Below are 13,935 nucleotides of genomic sequence, written 5' to 3' on the forward strand. Positions count from 1 at the left end.
AAGTGTAACATGACTTTTAATTTTCTGTGCTGAATGAGGCTTCATGTATTATTTAAGCTCATAAAGAATGCTTTAAAATATTTGATTATTAAAGTACATTAAGCATTAAATTAAATTAACCTTAAACACCATGTTTGCTTATTAACATACTGTGAAAAGGTGCAATACTGATCCTGCCACAATACTAAATTTCCATTTTCTGGCCTAAAATTCTATGATGTAGACTAAAAAGAAAACAAATTTCAAATTATTATGATCAAACTCTTAATTTATGCCACCTAAAGGAAACATATCTGTACTTTTGTCTGACCGACACTTGAGTTAAAATGAGTTTATTCACTGCTGGAGTGCTGTCTCTAGGCAAGCAAAATCAAGTTAGATTTCTTTTCAAGACACTGAGCAGTATAAAAAGTTCACTTTTGAAGCTAGAGCAAATAAAAGACTGAATTGCAAATTATTGCAGCAAAGGAGGCCTTATTATGAAGACTTCTTTTTTGCTGCAGAGTAATAGTATGTGTTTGGTTTTTTTATGTTTGATGTGTAATAATCCCATTACATTATAAAAAGCTAAAAAAAACCAAACCAAAACTAGTGTGAAATAAAACTGTTAACCACATAGCTACTGTTCCTTACAGTATTGTGCATTTGACAGTTTACCAAATTGGATATATTCAAAGGGCTCTAACCCAGTTGTGGATTCTTTCCTTCAGCAGACAAAGTGTACATATTTATAAAAGCATATGTATATGTGCACATGTCTTTATTTTTTTATCCTTAGCTAACAGCCCCAGTCCTAAGCTTTCTAGCAAAGGGTCTTGATTCCTGTCAGGGGTTGCTACCAAGACATCAGAAGAATTTTTGACCAAGGTTTTCTAAAGCTCAGTGTCACACCTGCCATACTTTACAAAGGAGGTGTTTGGACGCACAGTCCTAGGACCTACTGTTACTTTGGGTTTTTTTCTTTTTGTCTTTATCCTAGAATTAAGCAGTGTTCACACTAGTTTTCAAATAGTTGACTGGGTAAATTGCATTCTGTGTAATAAAACTTAGTAAAATTGGTACGCCTGTTAACTTTTAATGACGAAGTAGTGTGGACACAGAATGTCTAACTGAAGATTAACCCCTTATATTTAGGGTAGTAATAAATTAAGTTATATAAGGTAAGAATTTGTGCTTGTATTTTGTAAATTAATTTAACTGGTTTTGTTTTAGCTCAACAGGATGGTAGGTTAGGCATCTGAATTTATTTAAAGACTATTTAAGGGGTTAATCCTAAAATGTAAAACAGATGCAAAAATTCACAGATTAAGTATTACAAGTTTCCTTGATACATTTTTTCCAGTCAATATATTCTCAGCTCAATTAGGTGTCTTACAACTTCTTAGTCTTTTTAAGTTTCAAGGATATTCATATGATACCTAGTAGTAGTACATTTTAGACTGACATTTCCAGCACTGTGTATGATTATTTTCTGTGCACTTAAACTGTAATTCTTTTTAGTAAAATTGTTTTCCAAATTGAATTTTTTGGAGCTAGAAGTAATTGGAATTTCAAATTATGAAGTGAGTTATTGTGATTAAAGTCTGCACAGTATAATCTATTTGCATAGTAGCTTTAAAAAAAGACTGTAAAAACAGACTGATTAGGCTAATGGACAGAAGAGACACATTTTTAATTTCTCAGTCTTATTTTGCCTCTTATTTTCCTGCTGTGCATTTCCTCTAAATATACTCCTTGTCTTTTTATATCCAAGTTTTACTTGTTTCATCAGTTATCTTACCTGGCACCCCTCTTGTATAAGTTTTGGTTTGATTTTTGTTTTGTTTTAAATGAAATGCCCCTTTAAATGTCTTCATTTGCTGTGTAAATACCTTGTTGGTTCAGTTATTCTTCTTTCCACTTTAATATACAGTACATAATTTTAAACATCTGTTTGAGAAGATACCTATGTTCTTAACTTTGTTCTTATTTTGAAATCTTCCCCCTTTTAGCCCCATGTAGAGCAATGGGACTATCCTATAAAAAAATGCCCAAATCTGAATGGAGTACTTCAGATTTAAGTTTTGCAAAGTTATAGAACTATGTTCATTCATAGCTTTTTAGTTCTCTCTAAAGTATCCTACTATTTAAAGTATCCTACTATTTATTTTGCATTTGTGTATAAATAGGTGGTTTCTGAGCTCTCTGCATCATCCCTACTTGCTGGCATGTTTCATGCAACTATATATATAACTTCTATTCTCTGAGTTACCTAACTTTAAATCTTGCTGGAGTAAATCCTGTGAAATGAGTGCCATTGAGTGAAGGCTTTTTTTTTTCATCTTGTCTGGTGTATCACCAGTTATGCTACCAGTATACTTTGGCACTAGTCACAGTAGCCATTTTCATAATTAGTAAAACAAAATACTTTTAAAAGTGATCATTACATTATATTCCTACAATTTTTAAAGTAACTTGAAGATACCGTTTCATATTGTTCAGTGGTTCCAGTTTCACTGATTTAAACCACTTCCAAAAGGGTCTTGTGGTCTTTTCTATTTTAGTAACAAAGCAATCTGCTTTGTAATTAATCATTTTCTGAACATTTAAACATAAAAGATCTACCATATTTTAGAATAATAAAATCATAGAATCATTTAGGTTGGAAAAGCCCTTCAAGATCATCAACTCCAACTGTTAAACTAACGCTGCCAAGTCCACCGCATCTAGTGCCACATCTGTACTTCTTTTAAATCCCTTCAGGGATGGTGACTCAGCCACTTCCCTGGGTAGCCTCTTCCAATGCTTGGCGACCCTTTCCTTGAAGAAATTTTTCCTAATATCCAATCTAAACCTCCCCTGGCACAACTTGAGGCCATTTCCTCCTGTCCTATTGTTTGTTACTTGGGAAAAGAAACCAACAACCACCTTGTAACAACCTCCTTTCAGGTAGTTATAGAGAGTGCTAAGGTCCCTCTTGAGCCTCCTTTTCTCTAGGATAAACACCTCCAGCTCCCTCAAGCACTCCTCATAAGACTTGTGCTCTAGACCTTTCACTATATTCGTTGTCCTTCTCTGGACATGCTCCAGCACCTCAGTGTCTGTCTTGTTTTGAGGGGCCCAAAACTGAACACAGGATTCAAGGTGTGGCCTCACCAGTGCCAAGTACAAAGGTACAGTCACTTCCCTAGTCCTGCTGGCCACACTATTGCTGATGCAATCCAGGATGTCATTGGCTTTCTTGGCCACCTGGGCACACGCTGGCTCATGTTCAGCCACTGTCAACCATGGCCCCAGGTCCTTTTCTGCCAAGCAACTTTCCAGTCAATTCTCCCCCCAGCCTGTAGTGCTGTGTGGGGTTGTTGTGACCCAAGTGCAGGACCTGGCACTTGGCATTGTTGAACCTCATACCATTGGCCTCAGCCCATCAATCCAGCCTGTCCAGATTCCTCTGCAGAGCCTTCCTACCCTTGAGCAGATCAACACTCCCACCCAACTTGGTGTCACCTACAAACTTACTGAGGGTGCACTCAATCCCCTCATCCACATAATTGATAAAGATATTAAACAGGACTGGCCCCAGTACTGAGCCTTGGGGAACCCCACTAGTGACTGACTGCCAGCTGGATGTAACTCCATTCCCTGCCACTCTGAGGCTGGTTGTACAGACAGGTTTTTACTCAAGAATACGTGCACTTGTCTGAGCCATGAGCAGCCAGTTTCTCCAGGAGAATGCTCTGGGAAATGGTGTCAAAGGCTTTACTAAGTCTAGGTAGACAAGATCCCCAGCCTTTCTCTCATTCACTAAGTGGATCACCATGTCATAGAGGGAGATAAGGTCATTTAAGCAGGACCTGCCTTTCCTAAACCCATGCTGGCTTGGCCTGATCCCCTGGTAGTCCTGTATGTGCTGCATGATGACACTCAAGATGATCTGCTCCATGACATTCTGTGGTACCAAGGTCAGGCTGACAGGCCTGTAGTTCCCCAGATTTTCCTTCTGGCCCTTCTTTCAGATAGTCTGCTTTGTTTTTTTCTTTCTTGGCTTTTCTTTTTCTTGATGAATCATAAGTAAAGCAGTCCCTATTCAGATCCTTCCTTGCATCCTGAATGATATTGGAACACATATATAATGGATGAGGAATTTATATGAGTAAGAGAGGATATTAAAAAGTAATGGAACTCTTAAAACTGAAGAGATTTCACATTCCTTTAGTCAGGTTTTTTAAAATGCATAATATTTTCCATTTCAAGTTTAAAGTATGATAAAAATAACATTACAAAATATCTAGTGCTTTTAAATGTTTTTTTTTTAATATACTTAGCTTTTCTTAAAAAGAGTAAGTCCCAAATAGCATGTGACCATTAAAATTTTCATGAAACTAAGTGTGAATATTTCTACTTTAAGTGGATTTTTAGTGTTCCTTCTGTCTTGTGGTCTCTGTGCTGGTGCACTGTGTCCATTCATTTTTCCTTTTCTATTCAATTTTAGGGGATATATGTTTTTCCAGTGTTAGCTTAAAGAAAGAAGTACTATGTTTTGCATAATTGCAATGCATTTGAAAATAACATGACAGCTAAAGTTTAATATGATTCTACAATCTTCATACTGGGTTAATGCCCTAATACTAATTGAATGACTTTTATTGAACAATTGCATTTGTTGTTCATGGGTTCAAGCTTTAAATGGCATGTGTGGCATTGAAGCTACTTTAAATGGTCAAACACCCATTCCTCACTGCATTTTGCCAATTCAATCCATTTTAGATGTAACCTCGGGTATGGTGAAAGACCCACCGGACATCTTGGACAGGCAAAAATGCCTTGACGCTCTGGCTGCTCTACGCCACGCTAAGTGGTTCCAGGTAGGGAACTTAATTTTATTTTCTTCTTGTAGCCTTATGAGAGATTAGTTCAGTTGTAATATAAATGTCTAACTGGGTGAAAACACTCAGTGTTGTTCATGCTAATAATACTTAATATTTTTCTGGTCCCTGAATTTAGGTGTAGAAGGTTGAGTAGAGAGGAACTGCTGTATGCAGTTATTGTTTATTTGACCTTTTTTTTTCTTTTTCTGGTCATGAAGAAAGCAATGTGGCAGGCTTGATTCACTTGGGGTGATCATATGTTGTATATTTGTTATATGTTCCATAAGGCTGCAGAGTAACTTTGCTTTAAATAATGAAATATTTGTTTAAAGCTTTGTGTTTAGATTTAAGACGTTTTTCCTATTTCTTTAGGTGTAGGGAATGAAAGGCAAGAAGCAACTGTTTGGTTTAGTGACTTTGCATTCTGTCAAAGGCACAATAAAGAAACGAAACAGATTCCCTTCACCTTTCCATCTCTATACCTATTTCTTAGACCTTTATTTCTAATATAGAAAAATACTGTATTTATTGTTACAGGTGAACATAGGTCAAAGTGTATAGGGGATCAAGAAATGTTATTCTTGTATGACCTGTGCACTTTGACTTCTATCACCTTAAATTACTAACCCTGTATAAAATACTGCTGTAAATGGCAGCTCTTAGAATAAAGTTGTAGAATTATTTGTTTTGGTCTTGTATCTGAGCTTCCATTGAACAGCAGTGTTTTAGTCTTTCAACAAGTCCTATTTGCTGTATCTGCTGGGATTAATTTGATTTTGTATTGTTCTCAAGGCTAGAGCTAATGGTCTGCAGTCCTGTGTGGTTATCATACGTATTCTTCGCGACCTCTGTCAGCGGGTTCCAACTTGGTCTGATTTTCCAAGCTGGGTGAGTAATGTTCTTTTGAATGAGTTTTTAATGCACATTGGGGTTTTTTTAATCCACTGCAAATAAAGCATGGGAATGTGTTACTACAGATTTAAAATTTAGGTTTTTAAAAGGAGTAATGTAGGGTTTTGCTTGGGCGGTTGGTTGGTTGGTTGATTTTTTGGTTTTCCCCAACAAACGATCCAGATTACCTCTAAAATTTTAATTTTCTGTGGTTTTGCCATGTGGAGCTGAAAATGTTTTTTCAAAATGAAATTTCTTGTTGTTTTTGGAATTCTTTGAGAGTAGCATTCTTATTCTATATTTTAGCATTTTTTTCCTTTACTCTGTATCAAATAATCTATTTTTTACTTACAACCTGCTCTGAATTGCTTGGACTTTACTGAAACTGGTAGAAAATAATGTCAGCTGTACCCAGATAGCTCTGTGATAACAGAAAAGCTGCTTGAAAGAATAATTCACAGCAATTCCTGCAATCATTAATATGTTGTTTCTGCAAGATGAAATACCACAGTACTAGTCTGTGGATGTGTAACCATCGGCATTTTAATCAGTGTCACTTAGACACAGCTCTCTAGGTTGTAACTGGTTACCTATCTCAATTCTTGCAGCTGAGTGGTTTTGGAGCATTCTTTTACATTGACTATCTTAAGTTATGCTCTCCAGGAGTGCAACTTGTGCTCCAAATATTAATAAATGTTCAATCTGTGGACTGCACAAAGTTATTCTGAACCAAAATCTCCAAAGCGTATATATGTGGAGGTAAATTCAACTTCGACTTTTTTGTTTCATAGACCAAATCCTGTTGCACTGTGCTGCTTCCTAATGTAGACTTTTCAGTTTTGGCAGGAAGAGTGCTAACATTGTCAAGACAGTTATAATAGTTGGCATTATTTCAATGAGAAATGTTTTACAATTGTAATAAGCTTGCTGACCAGAAAAAATGTGGAGCAATTATTTCTGCTTTTTAAAATATTTAAAGTTTAAAAAAATCTGCTTTCTCTGCTATACTTCATGAAAGATATACTGTACAAATATAGTTTTACAGAAGCTCGGAAGTATGTAAGTACCCTCAATATTGCTTACTAAGTAGCCAAAGTATAAACCCAGACATACTTTTAAAAAAGCATTCTTTAAAATATTGCAACACACAGCAGGCACATAGATGAAGAACAAGGAATGTTGTTTCTTATTTCTCATAATATCTGTTCTAAGGCACAGCCAGAAATGATGTGTCACAGAATCACAGAATGGGTAAAGTTGGAAGGGACCACAGTAGGTCATCTGGTTCAGCCTCCCTGCTTCAGCAGGGTCATCTCAGAGCACATGGCACAGGACTGCATCCAGATGGATCTGGACTATCTCCAGTGAGGGAGACTACACAATCTCTCTGGGTAACCTGTTCCAGTGCATGGTCACTCACAGAATAAAGAAATTCTTCCTTATATTCAGGTGGAACTTCCTGTGCATCAGTTTCTGCACATTGCTTCTTGTTCTATTGGTTGGCATCACCAAGAAGAGCCTGTCTCTATCCTCTGACACTCACCCTTTAGGTACTTGCAGACATTGATGAGGTCCCCTCTCAGTTGCCTCTTCTCAAGGCTGAACAGGCCCAATTCCCTCAGCTTTTCCTCTTAAGAGAGATACTCTAGACCCTTGATCAACTTCATAGCCCTCTGCTGGACCTGCTCCAGGAGCTCCATGTCTCTCTTGTTCTGAGGAGCCCAGAACTGGACACAGCACTCCATCACACCAGGACTGAGCAGAAGGGCAGGATCACCTTCCTCGACCTTCTGGCAACACTCTTCCCAATGCACCCCAGGATGCCATTGGCCTTCTTGGCCACAAGGGCACTGCTGGCTCATGGGCAACTTGTCCACCAGGACCCCCAAGTCCTTCTCTGTAGAGCTGCTTTCCAGCAGGTCACCCCCAGCCTGTACTGGTGCCTGGGGGTTATTCCTCCACAGATGCAGGACCCTGCACTTGCCTTTGTTGAATTTCAGATGGTTCCTCTCTGTTCATCTCTCCAACCTGTCGTGGTCCTTCTAAAGAGCAGCACAGCACCCTGGGGTATTGGCCGTTCCTCCCAGCTTTGTGCCATCAGCAAACTTGCTGAGGAGGCATCTGCCCCTTTGTCCAAGTCATTGATGAAAACATTAAACAATACTGGACACAGTATAGAACCTTGGAAAGCACCACTAGTGACAGTCCTCCAACTAGAGTGCCACTGATCACAACCCTCTGGGATCTGCCCTTCAGCCAGTTCTCAATACACCTCACTGTCCACTTATTCAGTCCATACTTCCTGAGTTTGCCTATGAGGATTTCATGAGAGATTTCAGGCCTAGGTGTCTCAGTTCTCTCTAAAAGTGCTTCCTGTCTTGCTCTTGTCTCCGAAAAATGAGAAATAAACTCTCCAACCAATTTGCTAGGTTAGAAAGCCAACATTACTTTATTAGCAGCGCTGGATACATGGGGGATTCTTCTCAAAGCATGCATGAGCAGCAACCTAACAGACCAGGTTATATTCCTGAAACTAATGCATATTCATCACATTTCCTGAATGCATGCATATATGCTAATTATTTCCATGGACTTGTTTGGATATGGTTCTAGATCTTCTGATGAATCTTTTCTCTTTCAGAGTATCTCAAGTATGTCATCAGGTCATAATGTACTTCACTTATCATTCTTTGCTCTGACACACAATCCTTGTTCTCAAAACTAAGATATAAACTAATACATATTAATCACTGATAGAAGTAAACAAGGATACATTAGCTGGCAGAAGACTTATTAGTCACAGATATAGGGAGTTAACACAAGGCCACAATCATCTCTGGTATTTGCATAAGCAATGTATGGTACAAAAGTAAACATGAACCACAAATACAGGGATCATACACTATTGTGCTGAAGTTAAAAGAATGTTCCAACATCTACCCCCAGTGCTGCATAGACTTCTTATTAAAGAAATTTAACTTGTTCAGTAACACTCTTGGTACCCGATGCATTGCCAGTGCCATGAATCACCATTGAAATTTGTGTATTCAGTTGTTCTTTTGGCTTGTTAGCAAAGTCCTACTGAAAAAAAAAGACATTTAAAATATATATTATTTCTGACAGTTACAGATAAAATTTTGTAGATTGAAGAAATATATTTTCCTAGACGCAGAACTTCTCCTGACCTTTATGCTACAAGTCTGTTACAAGCCAGAGATGCCAGAGCATTTCAGAAAGAGCCTAAATAGTTTTAATAATAGAAAACATTAGGAAATCTAAACACACATTAGTATCAGTCTCTTTATATAGCTAGAAATAAAAACTAAATTAGAAGAATTGTGTCAAGTTTCTACAAGTTAGAAGGAACCAATATTCAAAATTTATTTTTATTTTCCAAACTTGAAATCTAGCCGTTTGTGCACATAAACACTGGGGCATCATAATTCACATTTTCCTATGATGAAATTGAAGACTTTAGTGTATTTTATGAGAATCCAAAAGAGTTAGACTTGAATAAATAATGCGATCTGCTTTTTTTCTTTCCCGCTGTATTTTGCTTCATACTTGAAAACAACTAAATTGTTGCTAAAACTCAAAAGCTTGACCCTGAGTGATACAGTCTAAGTCCTAAAATACCATGATCAAGAATTGAAATTTGTCAGTTAAATTGAGCTAAAATAGAAAGGAATAGGCACCCTTAGGGAGTAATTGTAATCAGCACTGCCTGTAGTTACTTGCATGCATTAGAATGGACATTTATTCTTGGAAAATAGAAATAGAAGGCAACATTAGAGCAACTGTAACTTGGAAGAGGAACCAAAAAAAACCTAACTACCAGAAATCCCAGCAAAAACCAAGAGAGACATATTGTTTGAAAATAAAACTTGCCAAGGAGGTGGTATTGAAACATCCATTTAATGCTTACTTTGCAAAAATAAGCATAAACTTTTATAGTTTTTTTTCTTTTTAATGGTGTCTAATAAAGGCAAACAATGGAAACATTCACAGAAAAAAAAGGTGTAAATTTTAGAAAACCTGTTTATCATCAAGGTTTTTTTTACACTTGTTTAACATCTAAGTTAGTGTTAGGGTATACCCAAAAAACAACAATTGAAGTGAACTTCAGTTTTGCAAAACTGAAGAATTAGTAACCACTTAAATGTTAAAAGGTCATTAAATGTTGGATACTTTAAGTTTCTGTATTCTTGTAGAAAAAAAGATAATTTCTCTGTAGCATCCTGTTAATTTCATTAGATGAATCAAATTCATCATTTCATACTGATTTGTGGAAGGAAAATTACTCCACAACTTGTAAAAGTTGTAAAGCCGGTATGTTTATTACAGCGCTGGATGCATGTGGGTATTGTTCCCCATAAAGGACATGTGCACCCCTGAGAACTCCCAATCCTTTTTTATCTCCCTTACTGGTACATATGCATAGAATTTCACAATAGTTTCATACATATTCATTTTACTGGTTTCCCGTTACACTTGCAGATAGTTTTTTTATCAGAAAATACAGAAAGAACTCCTGGGTCACTGTTTTGCGGAGAAAAGAAGAAACCTCACAACTTTATAAAAGTTGTAAAGCTTGGTATGTTTATTACGGCGGCCGGATGCATGCGGAGAATGCTCTCCTTAAAAGGCATGCTAAAAGGCATGCGTACCTCTGAGGATTTCAGGTCTCCTTTTATCTCCCCTTCCAAATACATATGCATACAGTTTCACAATAGGTTCATACATATTCATTCCACGTGACATTTATCGCCAGTTCCTCTTTATCAAAAGAATTTGTAGGTTAGGGCAGATCGACCTTGTGGTCGTTTCTGTTTTTTCTCTCTGTCTCCTCACTATCTCTGTCCTGCAGTTTTTCCCTTCAGCTTTGGCCTCACAGACTTTTCACCTCTCCTAGACATTTTACCTAATTCAAAATGGATTTTTACTCTGTCTCAGTCAGCTTGCCCTGTCTCCTGCAGCCTCAGCTTTGGTTTTCGTCTGTTTCAAAGTTCAAGGGGTCTCTCTTATCTCTCTCACATTTTTCCTTCAGCTGAGGCATTTTTTTTTAAACAGCACATTTCATCCAAATCCAAAATGGATTTCCACCCTGGTAAATTTCCAGTCTGTTTCAATATTGTGTGCTGTTTACTCACATGGCTAACAGATTCCAGTGACCTACCACGTTTCATGCTCTCAAAAAATGACTGGACAAGTTCTCCAAGGAGGCTAGTACTGTATAAATTTCTAAGAAAATCTTTGGGCAATTTGTCATGAGAACCAGCATATTGGTACTCAACACTCAATGTTAATCTTACAGTAGCTTTCTTTTTATTAATTGTTAACAAACATCTGATTTTTAAAATTTTAACTGAAAGTGTTGTGTGATGTGTAATATCCTTCAAAATTTCAGTTTTAAAAGTTCTATACTGAACAACAGTAGTAGATTTGTTTTTAAATCAGTCTTCTAAATTGTCTGGATTTTCTTGTTGTTCTTCTAGGCTATGGAGTTGCTTGTGGAAAAAGCAATTAGCAGTGCTACTGGACCACAGAGTCCTGGGGATGCACTGAGAAGAGTTTTTGAGTGTATATCTTCAGGAATCATCCTTAAAGGCAAGTTGCAGTTGATTAGTGTTTGTATACTTATGTTTAAGTAATGTAAAATCTGTAATCTTGATTGAAATAAGATGGAGATGTGCTACTAATTAGCCTGTTTTAGGTGGTCCTGGCCTTCTGGACCCTTGTGAGAAAGATCCTTTTGATACACTTGCGGTAATGACAGATCAGCAACGAGAGGATATTACTTCAAGTGCACAGGTAAGGAAAAGTGTCACAGTACGATAAATTGGATTCAAACCTATACAGGGGACCTTCAGCCAACCCTGTTCAACCTTAACTGCAAGCAAACCACTGGCCAGAGAGCTGGGCAGAGAGCAGTCCCATCCAAGCAGCTATCTGGGCCTTGGAGATTCAAAGCCCCTATGAAAAGGGCAGCCATATTAAACTCAGGGCTGTTTGCTGATGATGATTGGTGTGTTGTGTCGTGTGTCTCTCTCTAACCCACGACCCCACATAACAGAAAAGTGTTTTAAGTAACTAAATTTGATGGATAGTTTTTTTGTGGGGATGGTTGGTTGATTTGGCGGTTTTTTGGTGTTTTTATTAATGAAACGAAACTATATGATGGACATGAATTTTCTTTTCTTAGAATGTAGTCTAGTCTTTCAAATGATCCGTCTTAAGCTAGGCAATAAAAATGTCACAACAGAGAATGTATTATAGTGTCCATTTTTGTACTAAAATTAACAAATTTTCCTGAAAAGTTTGAAGCACTCCCATCTACATATATATAATCTCTGTAAAGATGCCTACTCTACAGTAGTATGTTATTAGATTTAAAATTGGACTGGCATTTAATATTTTATAAATTGTCCTGGTTTAGGTCAAATTTTTGGAGGAAACCTCCAAAGGGGTCTCCTCTAGAAAGCAAATTTCAGCAGCCCCTCCCCTAACCAGTTCGGGGGAAAAAAGTCTCCTTGGAGAGAAGTGGAAAAAACTGTTTATTTAACAAGAAAATACTCACAAACATGAAAAAAAAAAGTAATATAAACAATGGAACCTCTTGCTGTTCTGAAGAGATGGCAAATTCAGAGTCCTTCTGTGGATGTGGCTCAGTCTCTCTGGGGCTTGGGCCCAGCATGCCAGGCCTGGCATTTAGCTTAGGGGGCCCCTGGGTGATTCTCCTGATGTCCTGGATTGGAGACAAGCTGAACAGTCCTAGAAGAAGGCACAGTTCAGGGAAAACCTTTCTTGCCTTAGCTAACAAGGAAAACCAGTGAAAAAAAAGCAAAGAGAAACTCATTCTCTCTCTCTCTGCAGAAGCTGAGAACTCTGAGAGCACTGAGCTCTTATCTGTCTCCTGCTGTCTGAGCTAGGCAGCACAGTTTGTGAGAGAGGGGAATTCTGGGGGAGTAAAGTGAAGCTTCTGCAGATAAACTGCATGCAGCATCATAAAGTCACTCAAAGAAATCTGTGAAAGCTTAAATTTTAATATTTATTGTATCTACTTACAGTATTGGCTATTCATGCTTGCAGCTTAAGAGTTTACTGCCCCTACCTCTTAATTCAATCCTTTTGCTGAAGATCGCTAATGCATATTGGGGCACATGACAAGCCTTGGCTGCTTCAATGCAAGTCCAGCAGCTAAAACACATGTATATTATTTTTAAGTTAATATGTTGTATTTTGTGTCAAAGCAGCAAATGGAACATACACATTTTGTTGTGTTGACTTTGTTGGGGGAAGGAAGAGAGGATAATAAGAGCTTAGGATAATATCATATACCACTAATGTTCTTCATTAATTGTTTGATAAAGTATTTTAAATTGACATTTGTTTCTAGCAGAAATATCTTCTTTCTATCCTTTTTCTAGTTTGCGCTGAGACTCCTTGCATTCCGTCAAATACACAAAGTTTTAGGAATGGATCCATTACCACAGATGAATCAACGCTTCAGCATTCATAATAATCGTAAAAGAAGAAGGGACAGTGATGGGGTTGATGGATTTGAAGCAGAGGGAAAAAAAGACAAAAAAGATTATGATAACTTTTAAAAACATTTGTCATTAGTGCTAAGATTGAAGGTGATAAAAAGTCCATTTGTTGCCTTGCTTTTAAATGGACATTATAATGTATGTTTAAAATATCCAAAAACAACTTAGTAATTATATTTGGAAGAGAAAAATATAGCTCTTCTGTGAGATTGTGAATATTTTAATGATATACTGTATCAGACAAATTATTAATGGAAAGACTGCAAATGGAAACTGTCATTGGAAAAAATAGTGTTAAGTTTTTTCCTCATTACATTTTCTTTAAATGTGTTGCTACCTTTAGTCTCCGTTTCTCTCTCATGTGCATTGTTTTATCTTAACTGTATTTAATTCAGTGTTTGTGCTTCTGTTCCTGTGTGTATATTGATTATTTTTTTTTATTTGGAAGGTTTTTTCTTTGCCTTTCACACTAGTTGTATATGTTACATTGTGTTAGCATAAACTGTTGCCCTCCCAGTTAATATTTTACAGAACTTCATTTTGTAAAGTCAGACTGCAGGATTATGTTTTTGCTTTTGTTTTCCTAAATGTGAAGGGGTTGCAACACATAATTATCCTGCCATTTGAGTGCTCAAAATTAAATGTTTTTG

The 13,935-nt window shown here is 37.1% G+C and overlaps 1 protein-coding gene across 1 annotated transcript in view; it reads left to right on the forward strand.

The window, feature by feature from the left end:
* The window catches only part of LOC131095407 (zinc finger RNA-binding protein-like), a 77,969-nt gene extending 64,624 nt beyond the window's left edge, over positions 1-13,345 (forward strand). Inside the window, exons 16-20 of the mRNA XM_058043102.1 lie at positions 4,747-4,844; positions 5,640-5,735; positions 11,234-11,345; positions 11,452-11,549; positions 13,166-13,345. Coding sequence (XP_057899085.1) covers positions 4,747-4,844; positions 5,640-5,735; positions 11,234-11,345; positions 11,452-11,549; positions 13,166-13,345 — 584 coding nt within the window. The remainder of the gene's footprint in view (positions 1-4,746; positions 4,845-5,639; positions 5,736-11,233; positions 11,346-11,451; positions 11,550-13,165) is intronic.
* Positions 13,346-13,935: the final 590 nt, after the last annotated feature.

This window comes from Melospiza georgiana, chromosome W (assembly GCF_028018845.1).
Source record: "Melospiza georgiana isolate bMelGeo1 chromosome W, bMelGeo1.pri, whole genome shotgun sequence".
Lineage (NCBI taxonomy): Eukaryota > Metazoa > Chordata > Aves > Passeriformes > Passerellidae > Melospiza > Melospiza georgiana.